This window comes from Humulus lupulus, chromosome 1 (assembly GCF_963169125.1).
Source record: "Humulus lupulus chromosome 1, drHumLupu1.1, whole genome shotgun sequence".
Classification (NCBI taxonomy): domain Eukaryota; kingdom Viridiplantae; phylum Streptophyta; class Magnoliopsida; order Rosales; family Cannabaceae; genus Humulus; species Humulus lupulus.
The window spans coordinates 223,849,735-223,868,727 of record NC_084793.1 but is presented as its reverse complement, the minus strand read 5'-3'; the positions used below and the strand labels follow the sequence as shown (position 1 = coordinate 223,868,727).

The 18,993-nt window shown below is 38.7% G+C and overlaps 1 protein-coding gene across 1 annotated transcript; it reads right to left on the bottom strand.

The window, feature by feature from the left end:
* Positions 1-15,239: 15,239 nt before the first annotated feature.
* On the bottom strand, positions 15,240-18,471 carry LOC133803761 (ras-related protein Rab7-like). Its single transcript, XM_062241873.1, has 7 exons — positions 18,209-18,471; positions 18,001-18,027; positions 17,318-17,417; positions 17,071-17,217; positions 16,076-16,156; positions 15,853-15,998; positions 15,240-15,534 (listed from the first exon to the last, which is right to left on the bottom strand). The coding sequence occupies exons 1-7, from the start codon at positions 18,265-18,267 to the stop codon at positions 15,471-15,473; spliced, it is 624 nt and encodes a 207-aa protein (XP_062097857.1). The 5' UTR covers positions 18,268-18,471; the 3' UTR covers positions 15,240-15,470.
* Between the last annotated feature and the right edge of the window lie 522 nt (positions 18,472-18,993).

Sequence of the window (18,993 nt, the reverse complement as noted above, 5' to 3'; positions counted from 1 at the left end):
TGAACACTAATAACCTAATCCACTTAGCTTTTAGTATTGAGTCACTCGACAATTACAAGCCAAACTGGTGAGTTCACTCGTCAGTAAGATTTTTCTCCCAAAATTCCAGAGAAAGAGATCAGATCCAGAAAATAGAGTCCAAAAAAAAAGTCCCTTTAAATGAAGCCCTGGGTCCTTTATTTATAGTACCCAGGGGCTATTACATGACCAGTCATACTGGGATCGTGGTTTGGCACACGATTATCAGGTAGAGGAGATACGTGTCCACCTCCCCATTATCATGAGAACATGGGTCTTCTCGTTGTTTCTTTAGATCGTGGTAGACAATGAACGATTGAAACTTCTAGGAAAATGTTAAGTCTCTGTCGGTATATGAGACTTAGGTGCTAGGCCCAACGACTAAAGCTTGGGTACTGGACACTGCGACCTTCTGGGTGTTAGACCCGTTGATCCTCTGGGTGCTAAGCCTATCGATCTTCGGGGTGCTAGGCCTACTGATCTCAGTTTGAACGAGAGTGATTATTTCTCAGTGAAGTGTACTTGGGGGTTTAGGCCGACCATCCCATAAAAGATAGGGTCAGGCCGACCACCCCTAAGGGTCCTTGTGCATGCTTGGGCCGACCACCCCCGGGGTAGGGGGTCAGGCTAACCACTTCTAGGCCCTTGGGATTGCTTAGGCCAACCACCCCTAGGTTGTTTAGGCTTGGTTGACTTTCCTAGGTCCTGGACCTATCTGTTTTGCCCGCAGGTCTTTTATCAATACTTTGTCGTTTTTCCCTGGTTGGTGATGTCACGTGTCTCATTCTCATTCTCCACGTCATCCTTGTATTTTTGAGGGATAACATTTTCCCCCCAAGTTTATTGCAATGTTTTCAACATTATGATAAACTTGATCATGGCCCGAGAAACGTACCATAGCAGTACTCAAATAGTCAAGTCCCTCGGGACATTACATAGTACTTTTTTAACTATTGATACTTTGCTCGGTACGAATTTTTCAGGGACAATTAGTAATTCCTAAAAATAATTAGGTTTTTCAAGGAAAATTAAAATCCTAAAAATATAACATATTTTTCAAGGAGTTTTAATGTCCTAAAAATATAATATATTTTTCAAAGATATTAATTCCTAAAATTAAAAAATATATATTTTTCAAGGAATTTCAAATCTTAAAAATATAAATATTTTTCAAGGAATTTAAATTTTAACCATATTAGATATTTTTCAAGGAAATTTGAATTCCTAAAATTATCTTGTCTGCCTGAGAGGTAATAAGTAGATCCTCTTCCTCATTCCTGCTCCATGTGCCACTTTCAAACAAATCAAAATCAGATTTCTCCAGTTCCTCATCAAACTCAGATCTTTGGTAAGTACTTTCTTCTAATCCTCACATCATTTAATTTAAATGTGCTTAGATTCATAAGAAACACTTTGTATTTTTTAGGAATTTTTGTCCGAATCTTCTTGCTCTGTTGTATCCAATAAAAAATAATTGACCTTCTTGAATTGAGATTTCTCTGTAAAAGTCCTTAGTCTAGGCGATTTCCAGGGATGCAAGACCCTAGGCCGAACACTCAATAGTCCTAGCAATTTCTGGGACTCCAAACCTAGTGCCTGCGATTTCCAGGGATAGGCCCAGTTTGGGCCGAGCACCTCCTTGGCATGGGTTGAGTACCTCCTTGGCATGGGTCGAGCACTCCCTTAGAGCTTCATAGGCCGAGCACTCCCTTTTCTTCCTTAAGTGATTTCCAGAAATAGGCCTAGGTTTAGGCCGAGCACCTCCTTAGCATGGGTCGAGCACCTCCTTAGCATGGGCCAAGTAACTCCTTGGCATGGGCCGAGTACCTCCTTGGTTTTTGGACCCAAAGGTTTCTCGTTACCCTTTTTCCCTTTGTTTTGGGATGTTTTGGTTGTGATGCCGCATTTACTTTGGAAGTCTCTCCATTAGACCCCTCCATAAGTTTATCTCTACATATCGATTCCTCTTCGATTTGAATATGCTTTTGGATTTCCTCCAAAGAATAATCCTCATTTTTATGAAGGATTCTTTTCCTATAGCCCTTCCAAGTTGGTGGTAATTTAGCCACTATAGCACCAACTTGAAAGGCCTCGAGAAGCTCAATCTTTAAAACTTTCAGTTTGTTAACAATAATTTGTAATTCATGAATTTGAGGAAGAATAGGTTTATCACCAAAAAATTGAAATCGAAGTATTGAGATATCAAAAACTTTTTGGTACCTTCCTCTTCCGCCTTGAACTTTTTCTCAAGTGCATCCCATATCTCCTTAGCCAATTTGGTTTCGGTGTAGAGGTCATAGAGCCTATCGGATAGGGCATTGAGGATATGACCCCTACAAAGGAGATTTTCATCCTCCCTCTTCCTTCTTTTCTCCACCTCCTCGGGAGTGCCCTTGTCGGATGGCATTAGGAGAGGTTCTAGAGTGGATTCTAGAATGTAGGCAATTTTGAGAGTGGTCAAAAGGAATCTCACCTTGTCTTGCCACCCAGTAAAATTGGACCCATCAAACCTATCCAACCTCACTAGGTCTTGATTCATGATTTTGATGGTCTCACCTTCCATTGAAACAAACAAAGGGTTAAGCTTTTGAATGTTAGGAAAAAATAGATTGCCTCAATGGAAATGGTAAGATAATACAACTCTATGCAATAATATTACAAATAAATATAGATTGATTAAAAAGAGTGTTACAACTCCATAACTGAAAATACAAATAAAAGGAGAAGGAGATGTAAGATGATAGAAATATAAAGTACAACTCTATTACAAAAAGATACAAGTAAACTAGAAGTGTTTGAACAAGGAAATAAAAGGATTACAACTCTTAAACAAAAGTACAAGTAAATAAAGCAAGAAGAAAAAGCAATAGAAGAAAATAAGAACAAGAACAAAAAATAATAAACTCTCACTCACACAACCAAAGTGAAGAGTGTTGGGGATCACCAACTTAAACAAGGTTTGAAACCTTTGTCCAAAAGCATATTTCCCCCTAACTCAAGTACTAAGGGATCTCTCACAGATTTTTGGAAATGCTTTCTGGAATAATCAAGCCTCAAGGTGTTTCTAGCCAAGTGCTCTAATGGATAGAAATATTGTGTTCTTCAAGTTAGCTATAGGCTCCTATTTATAGAGTTTAGAGACACCCTTTGAATTTCAAATTCCACCAACCCCCATGGCTGTTACCAATGTTTAATTGGATTAATATGGAATTAAAAATGAGATTTGGGAGTTATTTCGGTTTTTGGAATCGTTCAACACTTTTGGAAAAAACTGAAAAAATGGCCTAAAATGCACCTGTGCCCGCGGCCAGGGACATCAGTGGCCGCAGCCACAGCCCAGTTTCAGCACTAGAAAATGTGTTGTTTTTCCAAACGGTTCCAAACCCTCCCAAATGATTTTGTAACCCCCAAAACACATTGTTGGGGTTAAAATCATATCTCTAACAGCCATTTCTCAAATGGCTTTATGAAATTCATCTCAATATTGTGTAACACCAAATTTACACAATAAGGGGTAATATTTGGAAGTTACAAATTTGTAACACCAAATATGTTACATTATTTGGATGTGTCTCATATATCTAAATATTGTAACTCTCTATTATATGTTACAATATGTGACACTCTTTGTCACATTTATTTAATCTAAAACATTATATTATAATATAATATAATATTACATTATATTATAAAATAATATAACAATATAGACCACTCCCGACCTAGGCTATGACAGTTAAGGCCAAGGCACTGATTTTCCATGTCCCCTGAGGAGAAGATAGTCAAAACCCTTGTTACTCCGGAGAACCTTAGGAATGTGGGGTTGTTCCCTCCTACCATATCATACATTCCGGATGATGATGGTTCTGAGCCCATGATAGCCATAGACTTCCCGGGACCCATTCATGTCGAGGAGGTACCCTCTTTGCCAGTACTAGCCGGACATGAGGGTGATGAGGCGGGTGCATCTACTGTGTACTCATCGCTTGTTTCGGATGACTTTGGTGAGGCTACGTTCGAACTCGAATCACATTCAGGAGGTTCAACACTTTATCACTTTTATTTTATGGTTCATCGATACTTAATATCCTTCTAACATTTGATCTTCTGTTGCAGGCTCAAACATGTTTGGTTTTGTCCATACCCAGCAGAGGTCGACTCCTACAGAGGCCAGTCCTTCTATTCGAGTGACAAAAAGGGCCAGGGTTGAGGCTGAGTCGGTCATGGAGGTTCCTCTTGAGGGATCTCCTCTGACTCCTTTGGTGTCTAGCCCTGTCGCAAAGGTAGAGCCATCTTTGTCTACACCAGTTTCTCCCATTTTCAATGAGGCGGGTGCTTCTTATTCTGCACCTGCTCCTTTATCTTAGCCACATCAATCTGCTATACGGAACTTAAGCGCCCTCATGGACCGAGCATCGCATCTGGAGCAAACAACAATAGCCTTTAATGGGATCAAGAATGAGGACCTAAACACCATTCTCACGAAGTCACTCTTACACATTCAGAGTGTGAGTTCTTTACAGTTCCCTTCTTGTCTATTTAGCTTGTGTTCTAACGTTTATCTAACACTTGTATGTTTTTTGCAGGCATTGATGCTGGTCTCTCATGTCCGTGATAGGTCTGTAGAGTGTACTTCTACGTTCTCCAACCTTCGTTCTGAGCTTAAAGTTGTCCGCCAAGAGGTACTGGACCTTAGGTGCATTTTTGGCTCTAGGGATGCTGGCATTGCCTCTAAGGATGAAGAGATCAACACCCTCTGCAGTACCGTGGAGCTCAAAGAGAAGAAAGTGACCGAGTTGACTCTCATGATAACCCAGATGGAGGGGGAACTTGCCGATCAGCTCCAATAGTCTGAAGCTGAGAAAGAGAAGGTGGTTGCCAACATGGACCAACTGCAGAAGGATTCTTTTGTCGAGAAGAAGCAAGAGGTCAAAAATGCTCAGGACAAGGCTCGATAGGAGTATAAAGAGACAACCTTCTCTTGCTTCTACTTGATTTGGAAGTCTAACAAAGATCTGAACTTGGATTTCCTTCCCGAGAAGACATAAGCGAAGGAGCTTAGGAAGTGTCTGGCTCATGAGGTTGTCGAGGCTCAAGGTAGTCATTTAGATGATACTCCTCACCCTAGTTAGTCTTCTTGGTCCTTTATTCTTTCTTTCCTCTCATGCCATTGGTGGGGCACCTTGTACTTGACAATTTTTACATATGACATTTTATGCCTTTATGCTTTTTTGTTACGAGTACTCAGTGCATTGACTGAAAGTTTTTTATTTCCAATGCTTACTAAGTATACCAACTCACAACCCTCATTGGTTCAGGTATCAGTATACTTTGAACACATGTATTTTACGTGTCATACTAACCTTACTCCTTTACGTTTTTCATGCCAACAACCATGGTAATGTGAGTAGTATGATACTTCACCAAGTACCATGAACAAAACGGTCAGGTCAACCACCCCATAGATGATAGGCCGACCACCCTGTAGGGTCGATGGACCAGCCAATCACCCCATAAGGGACATGGTTGGGAATCTCCCTACCAATTCCTTTTTCATTTTTATTTTTTTGCACTTTCGAAACATATGTTGAACAAATGTCCTAGAAAAACTTGAGCTTGCTTAGTACTTAAGGTCATACCCTCATTGCTCGTGTATACCCTGATTAGTATGTACTATATGCTCCCCAAGTGATCATGGGTTTAAAAGCCTTGGTCACTTGCTACTTGACCATGCCTTGCTTCGAGCATTAGACACATAGTACTATCCTTTTCACCCAATGATGCAAGCATCAAATGCTTGTCCCTCATTGGTAGTCGGGTGATGGTTTCATACTCAGTTGTAATGATACCTATACACAGATGCAGATTGTGTAGCAAGTGTCGATCACGATCTACGTAATCTCTTGTGTACTCATTATAATGATTATAGACAGAAATGTCTAAGTTGGACCAACTGGGTCTAGATTGGCTAATCGAGCCTGTAACGAGTCTTAGATCAAATTATTGATCGGTCCCTTAAGGACCAGATTCGATTATGATCTGTTAATAGCGACTGGTCCTGAGACCAGTCTCTTGTTTTTTGATCGTATGGGCTGATAGGCTCCTCAAGAACCGGGATCGAATGTGATCAAATAAGTTGGCAACAAGGTCCTCGGACCAGTCTCTCATTTGGATCTTATGGGTCGATAGGCTCCTCAAGAACCAAGATCGAACATGATCCATAAATTTGGAAATAAGGTCCTAGTACCTATCTCTTTTGTTGATTGTGTGGGTCGATAAGTTCCTCAAGAATCAAGATCGAACATGATCAAATAATTGGTGACAAGGTCCTCGAACCAGTCTCTTGTGTGGATTGTATGGATCGATAAGCTCCTCAAGAACCAAGATCGAACATGATCCATAAATTTGGTGACAAGGTCTTAGCATCTATCCCTTTTGTTGATTGTGGGGTTGATAGGTTCCTCAAGAACCTAGATCGAACATGATCAAATAATTGGCCACAAGGTCCTCGGACCAGTCTCTTGTTTGGATCGTATTGGTTGATAGGCCCCTCAAGAACCAAGATAAAAAATGATCCATAAATTTGGCGACAAGATCCTAGGACCAATCTCTCTTTTAGATCGTATGGATCGATAGGTCCCTCAGGGACCAGAATCGAACATGATCCGATGGGTTTGATAGGTCTACAGGACAAGTCCTTCGTTGAACAAAATTTAAAGAATTAAGAGAAACTTTAGTAATTAAATTCATTCACTGAAACACAATGGTTGTTACATAGATAATTCGTAAATAATTCATTTGCAAATTAAAACTTGTATTGCTAATGGGCAACTTCATTGATGGTATCGGCGGACATGTTCTCCATTCTAGTAGTTTCTGGTTAGTTCACCATTCAGTCGAGTTATCTTGTATGTCCCTGGTGGTATCACCTCCTCCACAAGGTATGGCCCTTCCCAGTTAGGTCCTAGTACCCCTGTCATAGTGTCCTTAGTGTTTAGGAATACCCTCCTGAGTACTAAGTCCCTAACCTGTAATTTTTGATCTTTCACTCTAGAGTTGATGTATCTGGCCACTTTTTGTTGATGTGCTGCTACTCTGAGACTTGCCTTTTCTTGTGTTTCTTCTATTAAATTGAGCGACTCTTCTATTAGTTGATGGTTCATCCCCTGATCGTATGTCTCTCGTCTATGCGATGGGGGAGTGAATTCAACTAGAAACATGGCTTCATACCCAAATGCCAAAGAGAATGGTGTATGCCCTGTCGCCATTCATGCCGTCGTTTGATGTGACCATAGGACCTCTGGAAGTAATTCTGGCCAGGCACCTTTGGCTTGTTCAAGGCGTTTCTTCAGAGTGTCTTTGATAGTCTTGTTCACTGCTTCTACTTGGCCATTAGCTTTGAGGGTGCGCCTCTTCATCCTGTCTCTGGGAAAGTGGTTCTGAGAGTGTCCTTGGGGTCCTACTCCTCCCCTGGGACTCTCTGTTACTATTGTCTCGCATTTCTACTACTTTGGCCTGAGCCTCCCTCACCGCCTGAGTAGCAGCTTCAGCATTAGCTCGAGCTAACTAAGTAGCCGCCTCCAAGGCCACAGTGGCCTCCTGGTGCTTCTGGTCAGCCTCCTGCTCCCTCTGGATCATCCTCTGGACTTGCTCATCGATCTCCCGTCGTTTTCGTTCCATAGTCACCCTCTAAAGGGAAATTTCTACAACAAAGGCCTCCTGCCTCACCAGAAATTGCGCCATCTCCTCCTGGTGAGCGTCCTGTGGATCTTCTGCATTAGGTTGATCTCCTACCTCCACCTGAGGTTCGTTAAAGGGATCTATGGGATCTAGGGTGGGGGGATCCCTGGGAGCAGTCTTCTTTGTCTGACTGGGTTTTGGAGGCATCGTAAAAATTATGAAAATATGTTTCTGGATTTCTTACTCTCAATGAAAGCACCAAAAAGTTGACCTATGAAATTGGCCAATGGTCATATGTATAATATACAACACCTTTTGAACAAAATAAATGAAATAAATGACAGAGTACGATTATCTTAAATAAACACACAAGAATTTTATAATGGTTCAGCCCTGTTCAGATGAGCAATAATAACCTAATCCACTTAGCTTTTAGCATTGAGTCACTCGACAATTACAAGTACAAACTGGTGAGTTCACTCGTCAGTAAGATTTTTCTCCCAAAATTCCAGAGAAAGAGATCAGATCCAGGAAAGAGAGTCCAAAAAAAAGACCCTTTATATGAAGCCCTAGGTCCTTTATTTATAGTACCCAGGGGTTGTTACATGACCAGTCATACTGGGATCGTGGTTTGGCAGATGATTATCAGGTAGTGGAGATATGTGTCCACCTCCCCATGATCATGAGATCGTGGGTCTTCTCATTGTTTCTTTAGATCATGATAGACAATGCACGATTGAAACTTCTGGGAAAATATTAAGTCTCTGTCAGTATATGAGACTTAGGTGCTAGTCCCGACGACTAAAGCTTGGGTGCTGGACCTGCGACCTTTTAGGTGCTGGACTTGTTGATCCTCTGGGTGCTAGGCCTGTTGATCTTTGGGGTGTTAGGCGTACTGGTCTCAGTTTGAACGAGAGTGATTATTTCTCAGTGAAGTGTACTTGGAGGTTTAGGCTGACCACCCCATGAAAGATAGGGTCAAGCCGACCACCCCTAGGGGTCCTTTTGCATGCTGGGGCCGACCACCCTCAGGGTAGGGGTTCAGGCCAACCACTTCTAGGCCCTTGGTCCTGCTTAGGCCGACCACCCCTAGGGGGTTTAGGCTTGGTCAACTTTCCTAGGTCCTGGACATATTTGTTTTGCTCGTCGATCTTTTCTCAATACTTTGTTGTTTTTTCCCTGATTGGTGATGTCACGTGTCTCATTCTCATTCCCCACGTCATCCTTGTATTTTTTAGGGATAACTGTAAGAGATGATAATTAGAAGCCCGAAAGGTTATTATGACTCTAGGGTGTCTTGGAGTTAGCATGGAGGGATATAGTTATGGACTGTAAGGGTGGATCGCCTCATATTGCAGGTGAGACGAATGGATGCGAGAAGTGTTGACTTGAGATATTAGATTAGCACACTATGGTGTATTCGGGTGAGTTATCATAGAAATGCATATGTGCGAATGGAGACCGTACGTCTCCGTGGGGCACTGAAGTCGATAGTGTCAGATTTAGACCCATTATTTCCCATGTTCTGAAAAGGGTCATACAGGGTGATGAGTATATGATTGGGATTTAGAATTATTGGTTACCTTTAGATAGACTGACAATCTGAAGGAATGACTCAGACTTTAAGAATTTTACCTCGAATGAGTAAGTTTTGGAGACATTGAGGCAAAGATGGTCCCTTAATTGGATTATCACGGTGATGAATATCGTTTGATGTCTAGGGTGATTCTGGACAAGATATTTTGGGATAGGAAACAAGAATTTCTTATTCTGGGGAAATAAGGTGAGGGACAGGAAGTATCCTGGTTCAGAATCGGTTCGGACGACCAATGAAGTTATTACAGATTATTAGGTCAGGAGTGTATGCTTATCTAAAAGGACATAAGAGTTCGCAAATTTAAACATGAGAACGTAGAGTTCCAGGATTGGAGACTTTGTTCTTCTCCGAGTATGGTGGACTAAAAAGGATACAACAATTTGGGAAAGAAGAGGAGTTTTGACTCTAAAGTTGATAGACTTGTAAGATTCTAATAAGGATTAGGCCAGGGGCTACAGATTAGCCTTACCCCAGCATGGGTAGAGGTTCATAAGGTGTTAGTGGTGCCAAGGTCAAGGAAAGGGGTGTTGAGTACTACCCCTGATTGGGTGAAGAGACCCTGAAATTTTAGTGGGATTTATTGTGCAAGGAAAAGCCATTTGAATTCTTGATAGATGAGACAAAGTCGTACAGAATAAAACTGTCACTCTAGTGAGGGTGTTACTAAGAGATACCAAGGTAAAGGACTAGACTTTAAAGTTATAGTCAGATTTGCTGGATTAGAATCCCGAGACGTTTGAATAAATTTCGAGGTCGAAATTTCAATAAGGAGAGGATAGTCGTAACATCTCAGATTAGCTATTAAGATTGAGTGCCTTGATTACTGTGCCTGGAGGGCATAATTGGATTTATATGCAGAATTAATCGAATAAATGTGTGACTACGTGACATACATGATTTCTATGGTAATATGAATATATGTGCCTGTTTATGTGTATTAAATATGCATGTGGGCCCGTTTTTGTAAATTGGGGCATATTCGTAATCTTTGACCTGTTGAGGGTATATTTGTAATATATATGTGTTATGAGTTAAACCACAGTATTGTAGAGATATATTTGAGAAGTGGGGTATGAGGTGATCCTAGTGAGCGGATTAGCGGAAAAGTCACAACGGGGTTAATACCTGGCTCGGGGTGAGCCTAGGGATATTTTGGGAAACATAGTGAGCATTCATTATCTATCTGGTAACAGGTAGTTATTTGGTGATTAATTGGGTATGTCAGGATTGGTTGGGAATTTATAAGACAATTTGAGGATTAGCGGGAAAAATGGCTAATGATCGTTTTTCCCTTAAGGGCATTGAAGGGAAACCATTTGGGTTAAGGGCATTATGGTCTTTTGCAGGCCTTTGGATGGGTCTTGGCTGAGGCTAGAAGACTTGAGAAACAATCAGAAAGCACCCAAAAACACTCTCATCCATTCCCTCTCTCTTTATCTTGTTTTTCTCTCACCCTTGAGGTACTTAGGCCTTTTTGAGTTTCTTGGAGAAGGATGGCTAGGGAATTGAGGACCTGGGCAAGGACTAACATTAGGAAACATCTAGGGGATTATGAATCTCAGTGGAGGTAAGACTTGTTTGAACTTTAGTTTTGAATTTGAGTTTTGGTGAGGATATGAATTAGTTCCTGGGATAATTATGCTATCTATGTTGTGTTATTGTGGATTCTAGACTCGATTTTAGAATTATGGGTTTTGGAGCTTTACCTGTGGCCCTGTTCTTCAGGAGTCGTGGCCCATGTGCATGGAAAGGCTTGGCAGTTCTCTGAAACCACCGAGGCACCGCAGCACAGGTTGGGGCGCACCGCAGCTCGTGTTCCCCAAGAGAGAGCCTTATGCTCTCTAAATTGTAGCGCACCGTGGCCCTAGGGGGTTAGGCCACGACTCAAATTAAAGAAAATAGCCAGAGGAGGGTTTTAAGCTCGGGAACTCAAACCTAAAGGCTCGGGAAGGATTCTACTACCCGATTTAGTGGAATTCGAGGTCCCGAAGGCTAGTATATTATTTCGAAGCTTCTAATTGATTTAGGTTTTGATAGTTGTTCGTTATTACGTTGTCACTAGGTTATACCACTAGGGCTCAGGGATAAGGATCGTGCTCGGGACTGCCATACGCCAGCTGCTTGAGACTTGAGGTAAGAAAACTGCATCCGGGTTGTGATTGGGGCTCGAACCCCTTTTAACGAATATGCTATGATTGTGATTATAACTGTATCTGAGAATATCTTGATAGGCGTGCTTGTATATGCTGCCTCTGATTGCTTGTTGTGCAATGTATATTTGTGATTATATCTATTCTAAAGGTCGGCCTAAGGGCGCCGGGGGCCGATAACAAGCATGCGAAACGCATCCCGGCTTAAGCGTGCCGGGGTCGGCTATAAGACCAAAGGACTCGGCCTAAAGGCATCGGGCTTGAACATTATACAATAAACAGAAGTGTTGTTTGCACTTAACTAATTGTATTGGTTTATGAAATTAGATTATGCGTTTGATTGAGCTGAATATTATTTTTAAGCTTATTGCTTATATCATATTGTTGATTGAATTTATTGATCTAAGTTTACTGTTTATATATTGTTGCTTATTTGTGCCTGTTGATTTAAGTTTTCTAGATGAGCCTTGGCTCATGGGTGCTATGTAGTTTAGGTAAGGGAAAGGGATAGTCGAACCAGCCATGAGTTGAAGAGCTTCTGTAATGCCCCACGTCACTATGACTACTTCCTGGAATGACGAATGACCCTACAAACCAACATGAGTATTTCTAGCGTTCTTTGTCCTCAATCGCACGCTTCCTGGGACCAGCCATGTATCATACCATGCATTTCACAAAACACACTAAACTCATTGGAAAATTATTCAATGCCCCTATCATTTTTATTTTCTTTTCCAATTGATTTTCAACTTCAACTTTATATGTTTTAAACATGCTAAAGGTCTCATCCTTATTCTTAAGCAAGTATATATATGTGAATCTAGAACAATCATAAAATAAAGGTAATAAAATACATATGTCCTCCTCTAGTAATTATTCAATTCAATTCACACAAATCACTATGTATAAAATCTAACAAGTTAGTTTTCCTTTCAACACTAGGAAAATGTCTCTTTACCATCTTGGATTTAACATGTCCTCCTCTAGTAATTATTCAATTCAATTCACACAAATCACTATGTATAAAATCTAACAAGTTAGTTTTCCTTTCAACACTACGAAAATGTCTCTTTACCATCTTGGATTTAACACATAATTCACATTTATCATGCTCAAAATCATTGCATACAATTAAACCACATTTGATAACTCTTTTAATTGTACTAAATCCTATATGAGCAAGTCTATTATGCCACAAAGTAATAGAATCAAAACAAAGGACATAAAAGGAAGATGAGTCGACATTTTTATCAAAACCATTGTCCTTGGTACACAATTTTATCATCCTGTCACACACATACCCTTTTCCCGCAAATTAATTTCCTTGGGATAGAATTAGCTTGTCGGCCTCAAACAATCGCTTTGATGCCCAATTTTCTTAACAAATGCCCACTCACAGGGTTTATACTCTTATCCGGAACATAAAACACATTGGTCAAGAGTACCTTCTTTCCGGATGTGAAGTAAAGATCAACATTCCCCTTGCCCAACACCTTGGAACTTTGCTCATTCCCCATTTAGATCTCATGCCCATCTTTTGATTTCTCAAAGGTCTTGAAGACCTCTCTATCATAGGTTGAATGAATGGTGGCACAAATGTCATACCACCACCCTTGCACTTTTCCTTGGATGACATTCACCTCACTCAAAGTTGCAACCAACTCCTCTTCAGTTGTGTTGACTTTATATCCATGGTTATGGAGCTTTCGATACTTGCATTCTCTAGTCATGTGACCATTCTTGCCACAAACAAAACAAGGGTCTCTCACACCCTTGAATTGTCGTTCATTCTTCCTTGGAGCTAGATGAGTATCTTTCTTTGATTGGGGTTTCTTGTGAGTCTTCCCTTTGGATTGAGAGGGTTTCTCTATGTCAGTAGCCTTGGATGTCCCAACATTGGACTCTTCCATACTCTTGTCTCTAAATCGAGACTCATCTTCAATCCTTAGGTGTTTTAAGATTTCTTCCAAAGATATCTCTTTATTCTTATGGGGAATCTTCTTCCTATAGCCTCTCCAAGATGGAGATAGTTTGGTTATAATCCCTCCCGCAATGAAGGGTTTCGGCAATGTTATCTTAAGAGTGGACAACTTATTCACAATAACTTGAAGCTCATGTACTTGGGGAAGTAAGGGTTTAGCAACAAAGAATTTAAATTCCATGTATTGAGTGATAAAGAATTGCTTGGTACCTTCTTCTTCGGTTTTGTATTTCTTCTCAAGAACTTCTCATATCACTTTTGTCGATGTAATATTTGTCTAGAGATCATAGAGGCAATTCGACAAAGCATTGAGTATGTGGACTCTACAAATGAGTTCATCTTCTTCCATTTTCTTCCTTTCTTTGATTACTTCTTGAGAATCACTATCCTTTGGAGGCTCCAAAGTCTTCAAGTCTTTGTCAATAATGTAGTGAACTTTCAATGTTGCGAGGAGAAACATGATCTTGTTTCCATCTTACAAAGTTTGAGCCATCAAACCTATCTAGTATAACTAGATCTTGAGACATGAACTTGAGGGCTAAGATTGATGAGCTTTCTTTCATGACTTTAACTAGCACAAAAACTTTTATAAATACACAAACTTCGATACAAAACAAGGGTTTAGATATAGAGATTCTTTATTGTTGGGGATTAGGCTATAGATAACCTTTGGTTTGTGATAAAACTCAAGAAAAAGATACAAGTAAATCAATCTTTGAGAATAGTTAAACACAATAAGGTAAGAGTTTAGAGTGGATCTTCCTTGAAGAACAAACCCTATGACCATAAAATCACAAGCTATGATGTTATGTTAAACACAAAAGTTGCAAAGCTTGACACAAATGAATATTTGTTGTCCAAAAATCTCTATTCATAGCCTTCTCTATGGAAATGTTTGAAACTACAACGATGGAATGAGATTTGGAAAGTCTTTCGTACCATATCGACATTATAATCAGATCTTGGCCAGCCTTCAAACGTTTCTTAATCACTCTTGTAAGGAGCTTTGATACATCCACCATAACTCCAACTCTCAAGTACTTCCCCAACGAATCCTTGGTGACGTTGCATATCACCTCTGAAACGATGCCAACAAATTTGCCCAACTCATATCCCCAACTCTTAGACATACAAAAAACCGGTACTTTCAAGATTTGGATCCAAAAAGGAGCTCCGTCAAATTCCATATCAATCGGAAGGCACATCTCATCTGATTCCTTAAGAACCAACAAACTATTATCAAAGACCCAAGGCCCACCTTCAAAGACCCTGTTCTGATCTGCAATCAATGAGAACCAAAAGAGGAATATGTTTCTTCCCAACGGTTCCACCTCGAAAGATCCTTGGATCTTCCAAAACATTCATATATTGTAGTTAAAATTATCAACGTTGACAAGTCTTGTTGTGATCACCTTCCCCACTAGAGACTTGGCAACAGTTTCTGTCCCCTTCTCTAAAAGAGATTGGTCCTCCACATCACAAAACTCATCTCTTCCTCATCTTCCAATACCACGAATCACTACTAGATCATCATTATTCATTTTGGAGATCTTGTTTTGGATAATAAAACAAAGATCGCCAATCACTGTCACCTCTACACCACGATCTCTAGAGAAAACGCATGCATAAAATTAAAGTGTGAATCCAAATATATAAGTCTTTTTATTAAAATTATTGTATTAATAACTCTTATTCATTTATTTTCATATTTTTTGTACGAAAATATTGAAAGCATTTCATAAAATTAAATCATAATATAATAAGTAGAGAAGAAAATTTAAAAACACAAATCCAAATCTGCGTAACATTATCATAACAAGTCAAGCAAGCAAATGCATTTTTATGGCTTATTAAGTGTTAGAACATGGTTGGTGTCACCTTGTTTTCCATGTAACGAAAATCAAACTTACCGTCTATTCGACGGATCCTAGTTACAAGAACTTTGTCCCATCCAGGAAAGAATGAATAAATCACAACAAATTTACAAAAGAAAAGAAATAGTCCAAATTAGATAGATCCTGTTATTACTTTTTAGTCAGCTTATTTAGCAGGCACAACCTCCTCTTTGTTCTACTTCTGAGATGGTTTCTGACATACCTTGGAAGTAACTGCAACATTCGACAGAGGTACAAAAGCTAGTTAGAAAGAAACACCAAGCTGAACTATAAAAATTCAGTTAAGGAAGATATAAGGTAGTAAAGAATAAAAAAAAGTACTGATTTACGTGTATAAACAATAAATCTCATTCTCATTTCCCAAGTTTTTGAGGCATAAAAATAAATATGATCCCACTCCACTCATTAAGGTGCATGAAAGTAGAACTGATGTGTACATGAAGCAAATTAGTACTTGTTTGTAAAAAAGGCATAGCTCAGGTGACATCTGGCAAAGAAATCGAAAAATACATCCTGAAAGATAACGCTTACATGTCTTGTTCGTGTTCATTGTCTAGAGAAATTTTTGCAGCGCATAGAAACGCTTCATCGAGATTGTAATCCTCCTTGGCCGACGTCTCATAGTAAGGTATGTTTCCCTTTGAAGCACACCATTCCCTAGCTTTCTTCTCAGAGACCTGCCCATATCAGGGCGAATTTAGATTTCAGAAACGACTAGAAAAATCTTAGGTGTTGTTAAGTGAATTATCTGTACCATTCGGCTATGTCCACCATCTAAGTCCACCTTGTTTCCCAATAACACAAAAGGAAAGATCTCAGGGCGTGTTGGATCGGCCTGAAAATCAGTCATTAAGTGTCAATAGGGATGGTCAAGACAAAAAATTCAGGGATGGATATGACTTGGTAGAAACAAGACCAGTTTTAATTTCATTAGAACTCTCATCTCCATTAAATAAACACCATGTGGCAAGAACATCCTATAATTGAGAGATCAGGTTATTTTTTTCATTGTATTAAAGCATGTTATAATAAATTACTCTCAAGACTTTGATAACAAATGAACAACTCTTGTAACAAATTTGATCAATGAACACACTAGAAATACTGGTGAAAAAACATGAAAGAAAAAAAAAAGATTTAATTTAGTTAAGATGATAAATGCTTACATTCATGAACCAAACTAGCATAGAAATTTCTTTTATATAGCAAATACAATCTCACAGATCTGAACACTTTATCTGTTGTTCAAGAAATTCTCTCCTTAGAATCTCTCAATTTTTAGCCTCAAGACTATTTAAATCCTATGATATTACTTCACTCTTCTTAATACCAGTTTTACACTCCTAGTAGTTTTAATAGGATTACAACTCTTATATCTGAAATGGGGTACAAAGACTAGCAGCCTAGCACTATACATCAAAGAATGTTGGTCTATCACCTTACGCCATCTTAGTTAATGAAAATAGAAGAGAAAAAACTAAATTTCCCCTTCAAGGAGGCCATTACATGAAATAACAGCCACTGATACCCCAATTATTATCAATTTTCAAAATAAGTACATGTCACAAGATCAACTGGTTATGAGACTAATGCTGTTCACAGCCATTTAAAAGCTCTACGCTTGCTGAGAACTGAATAGAGAAAAAAACTATATGCTTGCATATGACCATCAATTTCAATTATGAACCACCATGAACAGACAATATCAAAGATTGGAAAGAAGAAAAAAAAGGAAAGACTTTGACAGACCTGTTTAATAAATTCGTCATGCCAGTTGTGCAGTGTCTCAAATGTCCGAAGAACATTTATATCAAATACAAGAACACAACAATCTGCTCCTCGATAAAACGCAGACCCAAGGCTTTGAAACCTTTCCTGCCCTGCTGTGTCCCAAATCTGTCAGTTATAAGAGAAAACACAAATGAAGTGAACTAAGCAAACAACTTGCATTGTTTTTTGTACATTATAGAGGTCTGCTGAAGTAGTATTCACTCACTTGCAAAGTCACCAACTTGTCATCAAGATGTAGTTCCTTCGTCATGAAATCAGCACCAATTGTAGGTTTGTATTGTTGACTGAATTTCTTATATACATATCTAATTAAGCAGTTAAGACCACTTGGCACAGATATGTTTTCTGAAGGGAAACCAATTCAGATGGCCCTTTAAGTTTTATTTTGACACAACAAGACTAGAAGTGAATTTGGATCTAAAAGAACTTCAGAGGACTTTTATTTTATGGACTAAAAGTTCATCAAATTGGAGAAAATATTTTTTTTATCATAAACAACTAATATAGGCATCAAGTGGATATACACTTTTTACAATCATAGCCTTCAATTATTAAACAATAGCCATCAAAATCACCAAATCTCATTCCTTTGTCACTTTCTATACCAGAAAAGTCTTGTCTCCTACCTCAATTCCAAAAAAGTACTCTACATATCTTTCTGGGTATTACTCTGACCAACATCATCATTCTACAAATGCTTGTACACATAACAACTCCATTTATTCTACAAATGCTTCGATTGACATTTTAATAAAGTTTATTAACTACAGAAGACGAAATAATAGCTTAAAAAAAGACAATAAATAATTAAGTAATCCAACCAGGAGAAACTTCACAACTCTTAAAAAATAATTTTCTTTGTTATTATTATAACTATGTAAAAGATACTGATTCATCAGAGAGGTTTTTCCCACCCTGAAAATCACATACACAAAACAAAACAATGTTCAGAACATGTACAAAACAAGAAGAAAGAATCATATACAAGTGTAAAGGAAATTTTAAACCACATAAGAGTATAGAAAGAAACAGTCGTTATAAGGAGGACAAAAGCATAAGAGAAAGAGACAAAGAAGGAAAGGAAAATAAGACTTACCCACTATCTCCAAGGACGATGACCTTAAGCAGACTCCTCCTTTTCCTAGAAATGTCCATTGAAAAAAACAGAGAGAGAGAGAAGTGAAACAATAAACAAAGAAAGAGAAAAGGAGAATAGATTCTTCACTTCTAAACTCCAGATACCATTTGAAAGCTTGTTTCTTTCTTTTTATTATATAGTTTAGAAATATTGGGAAAGTTTTTAAAGAACATGTAAGATCATAATTAATGATAAAGGCATAAAGGGTAGGCCATTTTCAATTTGGTTCCCTATTCTTCTTCTTCTTCTTCTTTCAACTTTATTGTTTTGTTTACTTATAAATAATATTTGTATATATTTGGTTGATTAAATGATGGAAGTGAGGAATCATGTGAATATATCTGCCAACCAGAACCAACTTTACCCGCCAGCTTATTTTAAAAATGTGGCAATAAATCTTTTTTCTTCATTCATGGATTTGATTAAAGAAAAAGAACCGAGGAAAGTAGAGGCCTCATATGACAGTCGTGCTTGCCTTTATCATCAACCTGATTATAATTGACAGGTTGGTTTGGTTTGACAGTTCATTTAATTCATTTCACATCTATTTCTCAGCCTTTTTCCTTATTATTATTATTATTATTATTATTATTATTATTATTATTATTTATTCTGATTTTGATTACTAATATGGACCTTTTCGTTTTAGATTTAATGTATCTACTGATCTACTGATCAATAATTTTCACTTTTAAAACTTATATATATATATATAATAGATGCAAGCTGCAAGTGTCATTTTG

Coding starts and splice junctions, on each gene's coding strand:
- LOC133803761 (XM_062241873.1), bottom strand. CDS start 18,267: ATGGACATTTCTAGGAAAAGGAGGAGTCTGCTTAAGGTCATCGTCCTT. Junction 17,418..18,000: donor AAAACCTCTCTGATGAATCA/GTATCTTTTACA, acceptor CTGCTTAATTAG/ATATGTATATAAGAAATTCA. Junction 15,535..15,852: donor AATGAACACGAACAAGACAT/GTAAGCGTTATC, acceptor CGAATGTTGCAG/TTACTTCCAAGGTATGTCAG.